The sequence below is a fragment of the Mastigoproctus giganteus genome, chromosome 1 (genome assembly GCF_048544385.1).
Source record: "Mastigoproctus giganteus isolate SK-2022 chromosome 1, ASM4854438v1, whole genome shotgun sequence".
NCBI lineage: Eukaryota > Metazoa > Arthropoda > Arachnida > Uropygi > Thelyphonidae > Mastigoproctus > Mastigoproctus giganteus.
This window is the reverse complement of record NC_143575.1, coordinates 199,270,558-199,288,202: the sequence shown is the minus strand read 5'-3', so window position 1 is coordinate 199,288,202 and position 17,645 is coordinate 199,270,558. Positions and strand designations below refer to the sequence as shown.

The 17,645-nt window shown below is 37.9% G+C and overlaps 1 protein-coding gene across 3 annotated transcripts in view; it reads right to left on the bottom strand.

The window, feature by feature from the left end:
• The window catches only part of LOC150091441 (popeye domain-containing protein 1-like), a 100,972-nt gene that overhangs the window by 2,255 nt on the left and 81,072 nt on the right, over positions 1-17,645 (bottom strand). For all 3 annotated transcript variants that reach the window (XM_090383940.1, XM_090383930.1, XM_090383950.1), the window contains exon 4: positions 574-901. In XM_090383940.1, coding sequence (XP_090240066.1) covers positions 574-901 — 328 coding nt within the window. The remainder of the gene's footprint in view (positions 1-573; positions 902-17,645) is intronic.

Genomic DNA, 17,645 nt, shown 5'->3' with positions numbered 1-17,645 from the left:
AACAACATTAGCTACAATCGGTGTTCCAAATGGGAAAAAAACGCCACTCTACTTGATAAGAGTGCTTTTTAAAATTAAGCTCAAAATGTTCTTGAAAAAAAAATCATTTTCAAAGTGTTGTTTGTATAGGATTGATAAAAGTATATTTAACCTTGTTTTCGTTGTCAAACATTCGCATTCCATTTGTTAATATTTTCTATTTGGAACATCGAGTTGACTGTAAACTTCAACGTTGTATTTTGAGCTCACAAAATAAAATAATTCTTCTTGTGTACGTATATAAGTGTTTTCACTGGAAACAAGACAAGCCCAAATTATATCCAACACGGAAATTATTAATGAAAAAAAAAAAAAAAAAAAAAAACACCTTTGGTATGTTTTATAACTTAAATTTGACGAGCAAGCAGTAAACAGCTGGCAGCAGACCTCGAGCCCGGTCTGCTGCCAGCTTCAAAAGCAGGCTTTCGTGGACCACTTTCTTTCTTTTTTTTTTTTTTTTTTTTTTTAACAAAAAGCAAACTATAGAGGATCTTATGTGAGAAGGGATTAGCGGGAATTTCAGTTGGTACTTACCTACGCTTCCACCTGGAGGGGTACCAAGATGTCTGTCTCGCGCTCTCCACAGCAGGGAACGAACAAATCCCTTAGTCCCTATGTGCACAGCATCCACACTAAGACTGCGTGGCATTTGAAACTGCCACCACTCTAACGAATTTGTCTGTGGCATACTCCGGCAATCGACGTGGTACAGTTCAGTGAGGGAGTACAGTTTATAAGTAATGTCTTTGCCTACTAGGTTATGGAGAAGGGCTTGCAAATAGGGGTTACTTTCAAGAGTTTGCTGAAGAATACTTCTCTGCCAACACAGATATAAGGAGGGTTCTGTTGCTGTTAGCGTCACCTGAAAGAAACAGAGACAATCAGCAAAAATTTATCCGTCCTAACTTTCATACTTCTGTGATTCTCAAAGACATCACTTTAGATGTAAAAGTATATACAGTATATTTTTAATTAACCAAAATTTCCTATTACATTTAATTATGCAGAAGGTTATTCAATTGTTCGTTTTAGTCTGGCTAACGTCTTTTAGTTAACCAGTTCGTATGATTACAAACTTAATTTTAGGTCTGCCTCGTGCCGACCGGGCTAGCCGGGTGGGTAAAGTGCCTGCCTGGCGACCCAAAGGTCGCGGGTTCGAATCCCGCCTCAGGCCTGGATCAGAGTAGTGCAAAAACCTTGGGAGGTGCATTATGGCCACAGAAGCCAATGCGCTAACAAAAAAAAAAGGTCTGCCTCGTGAAAACCAAACTCCGATATTATTTAAGTATAAAATAAATGGAGAGAAGACTACTTTCTATTGATAAAAACTTTACCCTTTTACAACTTCAAGCATACTTTACCCCACAATTACATTGCAATAACCTGCTAAACTAATTTGTCAGAGACTACATTTCTCGATCAATTGAGTGAATCGGCTTCAAGATAGGCTCGCAGTCGTTGATAAAAGAAAGTACTTCACCTACTCATTGCAGGCTACATTAAAAAAAATGAAATCTCATCTCCAAAAATGACAAAACACTGTGAGAGACATATGGAATTTGTTGAACATATATTATCTGGGAAAGAGGATATTCTGATCTGTTCAGACCCAGATCCATTAGTATTCCAGATTTAGCATTAGTTGAGGCATATGATTCAAGAAAGCAAGCTTATACAGCATCACCCATAAAAAAAAAAAAACCCTTCCCATTTCACCCATCCGATCACTCCAAATGTTTATCTAGTTTATCAACTTCCACAACGACAGATGGAAGTTTGTTCCAACAATCAACTACCCGCTGGCTAAAGGCAAACTTCCGCACATCTCTGCTACAACTGTCTTTCAATTTGAAACTGTGCCCCTTCAGGTTCTTAATCTGAGCAAGCGGAAGTATCCCGTCAGCATTGAGCCTGCTCAAACCATTCAAGGCCTTATAAACCTCGATCAGATCACCTCGCAGGTGCCTAGTCTCCAGATGCCGCAACTTGCAGAACTTAAGCCTTTCTTCGTAAGCGCACACCCTTTGTTCCTCTCACCAATCTTGTTGCCTTTCTCTGTACTCGTTCCAGCAACTCTACATCCTTCCTAAAACGATACCTCCAGACCTGTACGCAGTACTCAAGGTGTGGCCTGACCATTGCCTTATACAATGGGATAATCACCTCCTTGTCTCTTCTAGCCAAATTCCTATATATCATTGGCAAAACTCCATGACCTGCTCTGGCAGACCGTCTGCACTGTTCAGAGAACTTCATATCTGACTGCACAATTACTCCCAGGTCATTTTCACTCTCTCTACCACTGTCAGTGTAGTACCATACAGTTGATACGTTACTCAGGGGTTACTGCTTCCCATATGTGGTACTTTACATTTGTCAATGTTAAATTCAGTTGCCACCTCTGAGCCGACCTGCTCAACTTTTTTAGATCCTGTTGCAGCAGCGTATTGTCATTAACAACCCTGCCGACCTAGTTATCGTCTGCAAACTTGGACATTAAGCCTGATATACCTATATACAGTACCTTTATCGATATCATTGATAAATACACAAATTCAAATACACAAAAATATTGAATGATTCCTGAATCTCCACAACGACCATTACTGTTTGGTATATCCGAAATATTTTGTTGGTTTTGTATGTCCTAAAGGATATTATGAACAGTGACCACTACTTGCAGGTGCTTGAAGATGTCGTATGGCCAACTACTGACCAAGGGAAATATTGCACTGATCTTCATAAAAGATGGAGACGCTACTTTGCCGTGCATGACTGGGCAGCGCTTTTCTGAAGGTGACCAGGATGACGTGTACAGATATCTTTATTGCAATCAGCGAAAATAAGTAAATTTTACACGAATGCCTGATGCAATGGCCATAACAGCAAAAATGCTAGGGGTTTAACATAGAAACGAACTAAAACTCTAACAACAAAAAAAAAATTGTAAACATGAAAACAGTTTTTTTTTTTTTTTTTACAATATCAACAAACCAATCAAGGAAAAATAATGACAGTCACTCGGTTGAAGATGAGAGCTGCTCCCAGATGATACGTATTCTGTAGGCTTTGTCCTCAATGAATTTCTTGTAGTCAACATCCATATCTGGAGCATCTCCATTGGCAGGAATCTGTCGCTCTTCCTGAGCCTCCACGCCACGGACTGTAAACAAGGGAGGGTCCTAGTACCCTTAAGGGTCTCGGGGGGATTCTCCAACTACAAATCTGCCAAAAATTTGGCGTGTTGATTTCACCCACTATCATTTTAATGGTGACGAGTAAGCGGAGGGTGAATATCCGTTCTGAGACTTCTGTAGTTCAGAAGTTTGGTCATTTCTGAAGTATGTGTGAGGGGTGGAAGCTTGTGCTTGAAGAGCACCCACCAAAGAAGCCAGTACTCATCAGATGACATGGTTATTAGCGTGGTTTTTGCTGCCGACGCCCAGATTTTAGATCCGTAGGCAATGAGTGGCTGAAGAAACCGGTAAATATATTGAATGGTGTACTGGGATTCTGACTTGAAGGAGGTGTTGTTTGGCAAGCCATCTGGATCGGCAGACCTTGTTGTGAATATCTGCCACATGGTGTTTAAAGCTAAGCTTAGGGTCAAAGATGACCCCTAGATCTCTGTGCTTGGTTATTGGAGGGATGGAGGTTCCATGAATTTTCAGGTTTAGTTGAGTTGGGTGCGATTTGAGGGAGAACACTCTTTGTGCAGATTTATTTGGATTAATCTGGAGAGAAAACTGTGCTAAGTACGTAACTAGAGCTTTTAGGCTGTTGTTGATGGTGTCGGAAGCAGTCTCAGGTTGTCAGTCCCTTGGATCCGATAGAGGAGATTCAAATCATCTGCGTAGCTGAGAAAATCCATTTCCTGGCATAGGAATGGGTGGATGGCAGCAGTAAAGAGTCCAGACAGAACTCCGCCCTGGGGAATACCTACACTGACTTTCCTAGTGAAGGATTTTTTATTCACCGTCAGATGAAGACCCTGTTTGTAAGAAGCGACTTTAAGAATTCAAGGATATTTCCTTTAATCTGGTATCCCTCCTCACAAAGCTGAAGAAGGGGCTGGACGTCAATGCAGTCGAAGGCAAACTGGATATCTAGATACACAATTGTCATCTCCTCCCTGCCTTGTAGAGCCTCCAGAATGGTGTTAGTGGTTGCCAGCCGGTTGGTGACGGTGGACCTGCGTTTCAGTGCATAATGGATATATTGTGAATTGCATGAGAGAACCTGGTTAGTTAAGATGGGAAGAAGGCACTTCTCCATAATTTTGAGGATGCATGATGCTTTCATAATTGGCCTGAACTGTGATAATGAGGTAACTCCATGTGTTTTTGGAATTGCCCAAACTATATATTGATTCCAGGCTGTTGGGAAACTGAGTTGTTAGAATTTCATTTAGGATTCCTAGAAGCGCATCTATGATGAAAACACTTACGCTCTTAAGGATAAATTGTGGGATCCCATCAAATCCAGCACATGATGTTGGTGGGATACTATTGATGGCCTGGATGAGTTCTCCTTTTGTAATGATGATGGATGTGAGGGTATCTCGCTGACAACTGTTGTGAAGGTTCTTACGGTCTGACGCAGACTTGGGTTTGAATCTTGTAATGTAGTCAAGCCATTCGATCGGATTAATTTGCTGAGGGAATCATCATGTCCTGCTTTAAACGGTGTCTTCCCTACCTTGAGTGTTTTATCAATGTAGGTTTTCACGGCTTTAGATTTACATCTGTTAAGCTGAGCACGGGTTTTTGAGTATGCTATTCTGTCTATTGGGTCTGATGTGGCTTTCCATTTTGCACGAAGCCTTTGCTTATTCTGAAATTCGAGGCTGAGCTGTTGGTTCCACCGTGCTTTTCTCCGGCGAGAAATTGACACTGTTTTTGACTGCAGATCGAGCAATGGAATTCAGCCAGCAGGTAAGAAAGTGCAGCTCGATCTGTGGATTACATTGGTTTAGGGCATCCCAAGGAAAGACGGATCGAGGGGTGAAGGACTAATCACAGTTTTCTTAACTGGTATCTGATGTTGCCATGGTGACTTGGAAGCAATTGGGAGACAGAAGGCTATTGGTAAGTGGTCTGACATGAAGGCTGTTTCAGGCTGGCTGTCTAAGGTGAGGGAGTCTGTTGCAAAGATTAGGTCTAACTGACTAGTGCCTCTAGTAGGGGTAAAGTTCTGGAGGGTCAGTCCTACTGCAGCCAGATTAGAGGACAAAAATCTATGAAGACTGTGTTGGTCTGAGCTAATATTGAAGTCTCCATACACAAGTAAAGTTGCTTTTGGGTGGCATTGATTAATGATCCAGTTAGAGACCTCTTGTATAGTGCTCTTAACTGAAGGTGGGGGGATATAGATTGTGCACACGTCAAGCCTGTTGTCTTGGATACTGAGTGAGACTCTTACAGCTTCAAATAGTTCTGTCTTCAAAGTGGCTGAGCTAGTCCGTAAGAATTTCTGTGTGTTGAAGAGAATGCCTACACCGCCGCCGGTCCTCCGCTCTCTTGAGGCAAAAATGCCAGAGAAACATGCAGGTTGAGAGAAGGCAAAGTCCTCTTCATTAGGGGAGAGCCAGGTCTCTGTAATGCAAATCACGTCATACAACCTTGATAGGAGAAGAATTTCCATTGTCTGAAGCTTATTTCTCAGGCTTCTGGCGTTTTGTCCTTGTTGGAGCTCTGGTGGCCTTCGAATATCGGCTTTGATTCGTTCTGGAGGTGATCCTCACTTTAATCTTCATATGTTCCTCAGCAGTTGGTGGCAGGTGTTCTTGTCGCCGACTTGCTTCTATGAAGCTGTTCAGACCTTTGGAGAGATTCGGAACAGTATAACCTGAATGCTTCTCCCTTTTCTTAGACTTGATAGTGGGTCTGAGTCAGCTATTCCTTTCCTTCGACATGGTTTCATACCGTTCAGGAAACTGCATCTCGGTAGAGAGACGCTTCGAAAGATAGAAATGTTTCACAAGTGCCCCGGCAGGCCAAGATGATGCAAGGCTGATTAGTTTATAGTTAGATTCCACAGAAGTGATTTTGAATGATGCATAGTATGGTTGTTTGGTGGTAAACCTAGTAACTTCTGCATCTATACCTATGTCTTCATTCAGATATGATCTCATTTGTTCAACTGTTGTCTGTGGGAAAAGCCGTGTGACAAAAATTTATCTATTACGTGTCGAGATTTTAAGCGGGATCGCATGAATTTTTATTGGGTTAACAGTACCGACCGTGGGCTTCATATGATAGTTTGGCTTTTCTGGTGTGGTTTCTGGGATTTTTGTGCCTTTCTGCTTACGTTCGAAAAATGTCATCTCCTTAGGATATTCTGGCTGGGTTGTTACTTCGTTGTGGCGGTGAGATGGATGATTTACCAACTCAATGGCCCGCTGGCAATTCTGATCTAATACTGTTGCTTCACCATGGTTTCAAAGGTGCCTGTGGAATTCAGCATATGATGAAATTGGATGTCTCACCTGCCGTGGATGTAACTGGTATCAAGCACGCTACAAAACGAAATAAGTTCTCTTTCTGGACCAGACCGATTAGTGTTTGTAAGAGGAACTATTCTTCAAGAGGGAATTGTCGTTGTTCTACTTAAAGAAAAATCCCAGTAATTTCTTTTGATACTCAGCAAAGCAGCAATTTCTTCGAATTGTGAAACTTTCCTGCAAAGAACTCCTGCAGTAGGGAAAGAACAGATATTTTGTAGATGTAAAAAAAGCTGACAGTGCCCCAGAAACAGTGATATATGATCACCCTGGGGATAAACTTACATACTAAACTTATTCCCGTAACCCAAGGGAAATGTTATTACAAAGCCGTTAACCATGTACAGTCTGCAATGTTTTTCCCCGATAATGGAATTATTACAAACTATCACGTGGATACATTAAATCTTACTCTTCCAGTAAACTGTAGACCAGGGGTTCTTAACTTGGTGCTCGCGAGCGCCATTGTGCTCTTTAAAAAATAAATTTTGTTCGCGGCCGATCCTAAAATGGGTGCACGCGAGCACCTTCGCTTAAGCTAAAAAATTTATATATAAATTTTTGTACTTTAAAAAACGTGCTTTCTATTTCTCAACTTTCTGGATATTCTAGAAAAATTCAAGCCAATCTTTACTAGAAAATCCCTTTTTCACCCGACGCCTCAAATTCTACGAAATAGCATGGGATCGTATAATAATGTCATAGAATTCGGTAGTCTACAGTGGACACAGAATTCTACTTCAACAGAAAACATGCAAGCGACAGCCAGATAGATTTACCTTTCATCCTATCAAGAACCTCTGTAAATGCGTTTATTAATTAAGCGTACATAATATGTTCATAATAATAAAAAATGTAATTGTCTGTAAGAGATACTCTTCAAACTTCTTGGAAAGAAAAACGAAAACGGCTTTATAAGTTGTTTTGCGTCCACCGCATTCATAAGACACCAACTATAGTCCAAAAAAAAAAAAAAAAAAAAACGATTACATTACCATGTCACAGTCGAAAGAGTTAAAGGCTAGTACTTTCAATATTCCTACACTTTTTGGCTAGGTACATAAACAAGCTACGTAAGACCGGGTTTCCTATTTGTTCTATCGTATCATAGAGAGAACTGGACATTCCCAGCGTTAGCCACACACTTAATACAATACGTTATTCAATAACAGCATTTACTGTATATTTTAGCATATAATGTAAACTTTGCGATTTTCAGTTTCTCGTTTGACAGGTTTCTGTCGGGTTACGCTCAGTTGAGCTGCTGCAATAAGTAGATACTGTATATGTACTTTAAAGGTTGTGAAAAAGTGTTATAGTAAGAAATCTTCTGATTTTTGCGTGCAAATGCTTAAATGTACAAATATTTTCTTTTAACAGATCTAAAGTTACTAAACCCTTTCAAAATGGATAGGTTTTTAAAAAGAAATCGAAACGAGCATGATGAGGGAAAAAATTATGCATTAACACTAACTTCGCAATTGTCTGATTTAGACACGTTTCAAATGCAAAGAAAACAAACAAATTAAAAAGTACGCAATTCAGTCCACTTGGGAATATGATTATTTGGTAATAGATAATAGTAGCGGGACTAGTGTAATTTGCTTATTATGTCAGGCGTCTTTGGCTGGCTATCGGAAGTCAAATTGTGAAAGACATCACCAAACATGCCACAGGAATCTTCATGAAGCTTTTCGCAAATTTAATGATATTAGAAAAGCTAAACTTCAAGAAGAAAAAAAAGAAACTTAAAAGATAGAAAAATATTTTAAATTTAGGTTAAGCTAATAGTAGTAAAATAAATGAAGTTTCGTTTATTTTATCGAATATAACTGCAAAGAATTCATTGCCTTACACTAGTGGTGAAATAATAAAAAATTGTGCAGTGTCATCATTAGAAGTGCTTGCTAGGGTCTTACCAGGAAAAAAAAAAAAAAAAAAACAGGAAGCTACCCTGATTGATTAGCTCCGCCAAAAATATTCCTTTGAGTGATCATACAGTTTAAAATGGAGTTCATAAAATGGCAGATGTAATATTCAATGAATTATTAGGTAGAATCGAAAGTTGTGTATTTTTTTCACTGGTACTTGATGAGTCAACTGATGCTTCGGGCTCATGTTCATCACGTTAAATCAATCGAACAAAGCACTCATGTGCTTTGTTCGTTTCATTCAACGTGATGGCAGCTGTGAAGAAGATTTTTTGGCTATTTTGCCGCTTACTGGTCATACAACTGGAAAAGATGTATATGACGCACTTATGAAATTCCTCACAGTGCACAAATTTGATCTGAGTAAACTTGTATCAATTGGTGCGCCTTCCATGATAGGTAAAAACAGACTTATTGCTTATCTTAATAGAGATCAAAGGATACCTCATTTTGTGCATTGTCACTGCTTGATTCATATTGAATGAAAGATCAAAAAGAAGAAATTATAGGAATGTCTTGAAGTCACTATTAAAGTCATCAACCATTTTATTGCTAAATCCTTAAATAATCGACTTCTAAAAATATTTCTGGAAGATCTTCAAGTCGCATTCTGATCTTATTACCCATACAGAGGTTCGTTGGCTCAGTCGTGGAAAGACGCTCCCCAAAATTGGGGAGGTGTTTGGAAAAGTAAAAGCTTTTCTAATAGAAAGCAATAAAGACAACCTATTTAATGAAATTTTACTGAAGATTTCAAGATTACACTTTCATTCATGATGACATCTACAGCCATTTAAATAAGTTAAATTTGAGGCTACAGGGAAAAGATAAATTTGTGGTAGCTTTTATACGAGGAGATATTTTGCATTTGAGAAAAAACTCGTGTTTCAGAATAAAGTTTTAAAAGGAAATTTGCTTCCTTTTTCTACTCTTAAAAATATTTGGAGGAAACTGTTGTTGTTACTGGATTTTAGGGGCATCGGCAACTATGGCTATGTTGAAGGACACTGCCGGGGAGTGTTCATCGTTAGTAATGAATGCAATCAAAGACCTTAGTGACCAATTTAAATAGGTCACAAAGATTTAAATACTTGAAAGAGCACCTCCCAAAATTTGAATTAACGATAAATTACAGAAACCTTGAAATCATTAACTTGGAACAAATTTTCACTCAGAATGAAGTAGTAGATGCGGAGTTAGAAATTCTTGATATGCAGTCGTCTTTAGCTCTGAAATGTCTTTTCCAACACAAAATATTTTAAAATTCTGGGGTTCTTCCGACTGCAAAAAATTTCCTTTATTAAAAAGAGAAGCGTTCAAAGTATTTTCTATGTTTGGATCAACGTACACGTGTGAAAGTGCTTTTTCATTAATGAACAATATCAAAAACAACAAAAGGTTGGAAGAAAATCTGCGATTCTCTTTATAATGGAGAAATTAATTTCAAAGGTTTGGCATCATCTCTTCAAAGTCAAGGTTCATACTGATAGGGTAATATATATTATCCCCCAAAAATTTTAATCGAGAAATATAATTCTTGTATGCGTAATACGGCTAAAAAATTAATTAAAAAATGCATTTTTAATCTTTAAGCAAGAAAATTTATATTTTAATATATGGCGCTTGCACGTATTGTAAGCTGCAAAATCTTGCTCGCTTAAAGCAAAAGGTTAAGAACCTCTGCTGTAGACGAACACCAGAAGGAGGGAGATTTCCCGTTGATTGTCCCAGAGTTGCGCAACTTGTAGAATAAGTTTTAATCTTCTTCACTGAGTGATAGGTTGATTTACTAATTTATAATTCTCCTTGTACAGGTATGCCGTGCTATCTTATGAGAAGAGATTTAAAAATCTAACTCGATTTCATCAATAAGTATAAAACTCACAATTATACTAATATTGATCTTAAAACTACAAGACTGATCTCCATACATGCTATACTGTATATCAGGGTAAAGGTATCAACACAGGAAACAAAATTCCAGCGAGTCATTTTGTTTGGTGACCATAAATGACTAAACTCAAGATCGGCTTCTCGTTTTATTAACGAGTTGTAATGTTTCCTGATCACAATAAGATGTTGGTGACCGCTAGAGGGTTTGGGTGTCACATGATCATTTAGATTTTGATCTGGCAAATGTTTGGACAGATTTCTATCAAACAATTCTCTTGCGACCTCTTCGCGTTTGATATCCTTATCTAGGTCGAATAAGATGTTGAAGTGCGAAAAACTTAAATTTTTGAATCTGAGTTTTAATTGTCCTGATTATACTTCCTTAAAAATACATTTATTTGCTCGTTTTATTTTAATAATTATTTTATTTATGCACTGAATGTAACCGAATGCGTAACCTACTGTATGTTAAATTGCAATAGGTTTTAAGTTCCTAATGTAAACGTCTCTGTTAAATCCCCAGCCATCAAGATTGTGAAAGACCATTTTGCTTTTGTTATGGGCCGAAACGCACCGAAAGTTTTAGCTCGTCTCACCTTAGTGATGTCAAATATACATTTCATTATTAAAAAAAAGATTTTAAAAATATTATCCCCCTCTTCTGATGCATTCATATTTAATTATAAGCAAAATAAAGATTTTTAGTGCTCCACGGTAAAAGAAAATCTTTTTATTTATTATAAAAGAAGATTAGCTTTCCACGAGTTTTGCCATCAGACCCTCGTTGAAGTAGCAATAAGATTGCCACGTTCGCTTTGAGGTAGTGAAAATCTGGCTGTCTTAATATTGTTATTTTCAACTTGTACCCTTCACAAATGCCATTTCGCATTACGTCTAGCTGTATTTTATTATCCTCGAGAAAATAAATTGTCTTCTACTTGCAATAAGTAATCTAAAAAATAAATGAAAGTCCAAGGAGATAAAAAAAAATGTTCCAGAAATTCGGGACACTAGAATGACAGTGACAGAACGTCTTCTAACTGAACTTCTTTGCCAAAGGAATCAGGAAAGACAAACTACTTCACAAAAATTAAGAGACAACGTTCTGTGCAAAGTATAGACATAAATGAAATTCCCTTTCTCCAAAAACGTAAACATAATTAACGGACACGAATGGGGAATTATCCCTATGCGGCGATATTATCTTAATAATAAGACTGCGTAGCAATGATGAATTTATTCAGAAGGTCAAAAGAACCATCTCGTGCTATCTTTGAGACGAGGCAAAAAAGCTGACGATTCTGCCAGCCATAAAAATACAACGCCGATTGTAATAAGCTTGCCAAACACGGCTATACACTTGTCGCTTGAAACAGTATGCGAGGAGGTTAATCTTAAAATGGTCGTTAAAGTGTTTCAGAATTCTTTTGAACCACACTGGATAGCAGCCCAAATGACGGCCGCACACAAAAGAAAGGAATGAAATAAAGGGCACAAATTACGACGTGTGCATTAAAAATGCGTGGTGCCAAAGTACTCCAGAGAGCGATAGCATCCTTTTGCTTAATACTTGGATGTGGTGAATAATTTTAACTGCGGATGAAAATCAATCTACCAACTCTTTGAATTCAACTGCTGGAGTTGCAAGATTTAGGATCATAAAGATTCTCATAATATTTATTTTGCTTATAAGATGGTCATAAGGTAAAGGATTTTGCAGAACGAATGCAAAGTCTGTTTATAGCAGTAAAGCGCCAAATACAGGCAGTTCACTGTATAGTAACACGACACCTCAGCTGTTTTCTTTTTAGGTCATCGACAGTTTCAAAAGTGTTTTCGTGCAGGTTAAGGGAAAAAATTACTTCAATTAACACCACGGGTCAGATACCGATTTTCTTCCTTAATATCTTTGTTCAATTATAGTTTTTCTGCTCTGTTAAACTCTGGAAGTTGGGAAAGAATTTCATTACCATCGTATCTACAAATCGATATTATATTACTAATGAGAGGATACCTCAAGTAAACTAAAAAGCTGTTGATAAAACTTTAATTGCGAATCTTACCTGACAATTTGTACTCGATAATTAAAATAAAATTAATTTTCTGTTTATACTCCGGACGGCCCCATATTTGGGTCCCTCTGCGCATGTTCGACTCAGACGATTCCGATATGCATGTGAAAATGGTCAACTACGCTATGTGATTATGCACATTTATATTTTCCAACTAATATTTACAAACTGAAAACAAGGAACGTGAACTTTAGCAACAGACAGAACAATAAACTCATTCTCACTTTGCCATGCAGCAGACCAGCTCTAGAATCAACGTGACAATTCCAAACATTTGACCCTCAGAGGCAGGTAAATCAGTCGAACAGAAATTGAACTCATCGGAGCTAGTACATCCGAATTTAGTGTATCCTTTCGTCGGTAAGGGGGGTAATCAGACTAGTTTCAATCCAAAATTGGCTTCCTGTAGATATAGAAGGGGAAGAAGACGAATAACAGCGTGATTAAAAGAACTGCTGGAAAACTAGAGTAGGTAATGATCTAGTAAGTCGCTTGATCAAGTGGCTTAGTCCCTAAAGTGTTACGTTGCTAGGTACAGATACTTTTGATCACGTATTAATCAGAATTTTTTTTTTAATTTCAAGATTATCCAATGCATTCATCAAAGCGAATATTTAGTTACCAAGTATTAATAATGAACACTAACTGACCTAAATGTTACAGGCGGAGTGCCGCGTTAAAGGTTTTTTAATATCTTTAATGTGATGACAAAGGACACTGAGGTTGGATTTTGGCGTTAGAGGAAATGGTAATTTAGTATTAGCTATATGGTGCAAGGAAGCCCGAGGCTTTCATTGAACCAGCCCAAAAAAATAATTAAAAATAACAAAATACCGATTTGACTTACTGTTTAAGTGGGTACCTACTCAAATAACTGCTGAATTTCTTCATGTTGTCATCCTTAATCAACCATGTAGTCCGCATATTCGAATTTTTTTCTCTATGGCTTTCCTTTTGCCAATCTCACTAGTGCTTGGCCAGACCTTCTTTGGACCGTTCAAAGCAGCGAGATTTCTTTTAGCAGTCCTCTACGCTTAGAATGTTCGATAAATCATCGATGAACACCCATGGGCCTTCCGTGCCGCCTGTTTCAGAACTTCACAAATCCCTTTCTTCCTTTGCTATTTTAGTTATATAGGGTGTATAACTTACTTTGGGGTTGCAAATTAAATTAAATTTAATTTAGTAAATGTTTTGAAAAGCCAACTGCATTCAAAGACATATTTGAATGCGTGTTATAAGGAGATGACTCGTTCGTTAAGGCAATTTTAGTCCATATTGAGTACTACATGCAGACTGGAAGTTTCGTTCTCAGAAATACGTTGAGCTGTTGGAAAGGTGCAGAAAACGGCAACAAGTTTAATGAGGGCAACAAAAGGGTACTCTTACCACTCAGCAGTTTTCAGAATTGAAAACTGCTGAGTCTGGAGACTAGGTATCTTCGGATTGGGATATTTAGAGCTTTGAATGGATTCACTATAGCTCAATGCTGGTAAAATTCTTCTTCTTAGACTATGCACATCGTAAGGAGAAATTAAAACTGAGGAAGAATGGTAGCTGGACAGATATATGCTTTCAGCCAGCGGGTAGTTGCTGTTGGAGCAAAACTTCCATCTCGTGTTGTGGATGAGAGTGGTCTGTATAGATTTAAAGAGGGACTAGGGACTAGCAAATTATTTGAAGTCAGTCACGTGATGTGGGAAGTTTTTTTATTTTTTTCGCTGATGCTGTTGGATTGGATTGGATTTTACTGGCGCAAAAACAACTAGGGCTATGGTGCGCCATAAACATCCGCTGATGCTGTATAAGCTTTCTTTTTTGCATCATTTGCCCCTACTAATAATGTGAAGAGTTAGTACTGATTTCACATTTAGTATAACTGAGGAAGGATGGTTGCAGGATAGATGTGCAGAAGTTTTCCTACAGGCAACTGGTGGTTGATTGTTGGAACAGGCTTCCATCCCTTGTTGTGGAAGTGGATGGGTTGAATAAATTCAAGGGAAAACTAGACTAGACAAATTCTTAGAGGATACGGATGGATGAACTGTAGTTTTTTTTTTTTTTTGGCTGATGCTGTATCTTTCTTGCATCATTTGCCATTACTACTATTAATCCGTGCAAAGTGGTCATTTTATTCCATCCAGAGGCATGCCAGATATTCTTTAGCAGACTGATTTGTAATATTTGTGATCTAAGTGGATCCCAAAATGTTGTGGAGGTTTTTAATTATTTATTTTAATCCAAAAAAATTTAGAAATCTGTAATAATACAAATTTCACCACTGGTCCAATGCAGTGTTAGAGGTATGGTGGGGGGGGAGTAGCTTAAACAGATTCAGGAAATATATTATAATGCAAACTCAGTATGTAAAATACAAGAGTCTGTAAAATAGTAAAGTCATGACTGATGACGGTTGCAACGCAACATTTCAGTCTATTTTCAGCTGTAGTCGAAAAAGTTCTTCAAATATGCTGGTTCTGTAGGATTTGTCATCGCAAAGCAGTTCACTATTAATTTCCGCGTTCTAAAGAAATTAAGTATACTGTATGAGAATATATGCTGTAGGTTCGATAAGTGATTAAGTCTTGCACCAAGTGAGTCTACTCATGAGCTCGGTTGGCGCCTTTTACTTTGTAGGAAGGTGAACACGGATTGATGTTAAGTGTATTTAATTTCCCTTCCAGTAACTTTGTGAACATCAGAATACCTTTGGAGATAGTGAAGGGATTTTTTGTTCCTTTGCTTATTAAGCGTTGGATCCAGTATTCAAGGCTGATGAAGTTATTGATATATGACCGTGGTAATCATGGGCGATTGCAGAGGCATACAGAGCAATGGGATAAACGCACCTCTGCAGACACTGCGTGACTAATTTTGTATCGTAGAAACCCACGAATTCTGTCGAGTATTACAGAGAGTAGTGAGAATTTTCTTCCGAGAGGTCCTGGAGTTGTGTTTGAAGGCAGAACCACCGTGATTTTGGAGTCATTTATGAAGATATTCGTAAGTGACTCGAAAATCACGGTGACTCATGATCTTCGCAACCATTTTACAGAAATCTATGTCATTTTTCTTATATTTGTTGATGAAAGCTGTATGGTATTTTAAGACATCTAGTCGAGGCCGATACCGTGAAGATATAAATAGCGGTTCGTTGTTTGCTGAGCATTTCGTGAACCACTAGCTCATCTCGTCTGTCTGAATAGATGAACAATTTAAGGTTGTCGGTGTACGAAATGTTCTGATTCACAGAAAGCGGCAGATCAATGATGACTGCGAAAAGAGTGACAAATAAAACATCCCCTTGCGGTGCGGTTCATAATACATTTCTTGGTATACCGATTGTTGCATAAATGATACTTTAAGCACTTCCAGTAGGTTTATTGTAATTCTGAAATGATTTTCAATGGTGATTAAGAGCCGAGATGGAGATTCTCTCCTAAGAAGGCTCTATATCGAGAAAAATTATATCCATTTTTGCTTTGCCATTCAAGGCCTTTTAGATCTTGATGAAGGTTTTCATGTTTGTGACTGTGATCCCTTTAATATGACTTAAGTATGGGGTCTATGGCTAAAGCAATGATTATTTAACTGCTGAAGTATTGATTTTATTCATATTTTGAGAAAATTGGTCCGAATTCACTCGGTTAGTTCGTTTACTTTTTTTTTTTTGGTATTGGGTTAAAAAAAAAAAAAATCTTTCTAAATCACGGTTAGTTTTATTTTGCAGAAGCCAGGATTTCAATAAAATATGCATTAAGAATTCAATTATGTAAACACGATATATTTTGACAATGAAAAGCAGAAAACCAGACGCGACTGCACTCTTGTTAAGAAGCCTGATTATTACCTCAAGAGTATTCTTAGGTTACTGTCGTCCAGAGGGGAGAGGTTCTATCCTTCATTTGAATTTTTCCGTATTTTCCAAATTCCGTAGATCTATGGTTAGGCTATCGAAAATTCAGCCCACGTAGTAAAAATATTATGATCCATATGAAATACTTTATACGACTTCGCCAAAATCCTTCTTGCTGCGTCTTTGTTCTGAAGGCTCTTATCTTTCGACGGTTTTTTTTTTTTTTTTTTTTTTTTTTTTGAGAACCAAAGTTTGATACATTGAGGTTCTTCCGGTTTTCTCGAGGCGGCTGTTAAAGAGATGTTTAAAGATGTGATGCTAAGCTCTGGACAGCGCTATCTGGTGTTGGGTGAGCACCAGTCGGTTGTTTTAAGAAGATACTTCTTTTTTCTTTAAATCTGTTTAAGAAATTGATTCTAAATGATGAGAGTACAACTTCAAACGTTATTGAGCTGTGATCTGAAAGGAAACGAAAAATCCTGCGGTACACGTTGATTTGAAGAAAATTGTGAAAAATTAGACCCAATGTAGGAGACACTTCGAGTTGGTTCAGGCCTAAATCTCGCATGGTGTTCAGTTTGGTTTTATCTTCAGTGTGCCTGAGTAGTGGCACACTGAAGCCGCCTGATACAATTGCTGTATTTAAGCGCAAAACGATCCATGCCTATAGTGAGAGGTGTAGCGTTCGTTGTGTTCAGATGGAAGACGAGACATATATCAATTATATATGCCCTTCTTTTGATTATCATGCAGACAGTTTCGAAATGTTCGATTTTGCTTTTCTAGGTATTGCTATTATGGAAGAAAGTTATGACTCCTTTGCTTATTTTAAATTAGAATTTATTAGATTTTTCATTAGAAAGAAAACTACATGGGATTTTTTCTTTGTGATAAGGTTATTGTTGGGAGCAAGCCGTGTTTCAAAAAGAGATTATGTATTCTTCCTGAAAAAGCAAAGTCTGTAGTAGATGAAGCTTGGATATGGTTCTGACATATTGTGAGGAAAGGTAATCAGGGGTTTTATCAGTTAAACTACATGGATAGCTATCTAGGATTTCTGGTAGCAAATATCCCGATTTCAGATATAAAAGACCACAACCGTGGGTCTGGCGGGATTTCAAGGTGGTAATGTTTACAAGCAACTTGAAACTATGCATACGAAGAATGTTTAGTACATATTTTCCTAATGTTTGTTTGAATACGAGTCTCTTACTGAAGATCATTGTTTGAATTGCAAATATAGGTGTGTTGGCTCCAGCCTCGTGACGACGATTTTAGCAAGATCAAGTTTCGACCTTCTGCCTTTTCCATGAATGAAGGTCAACAGAAAGAGCGGTTTTGAATCCTATCAG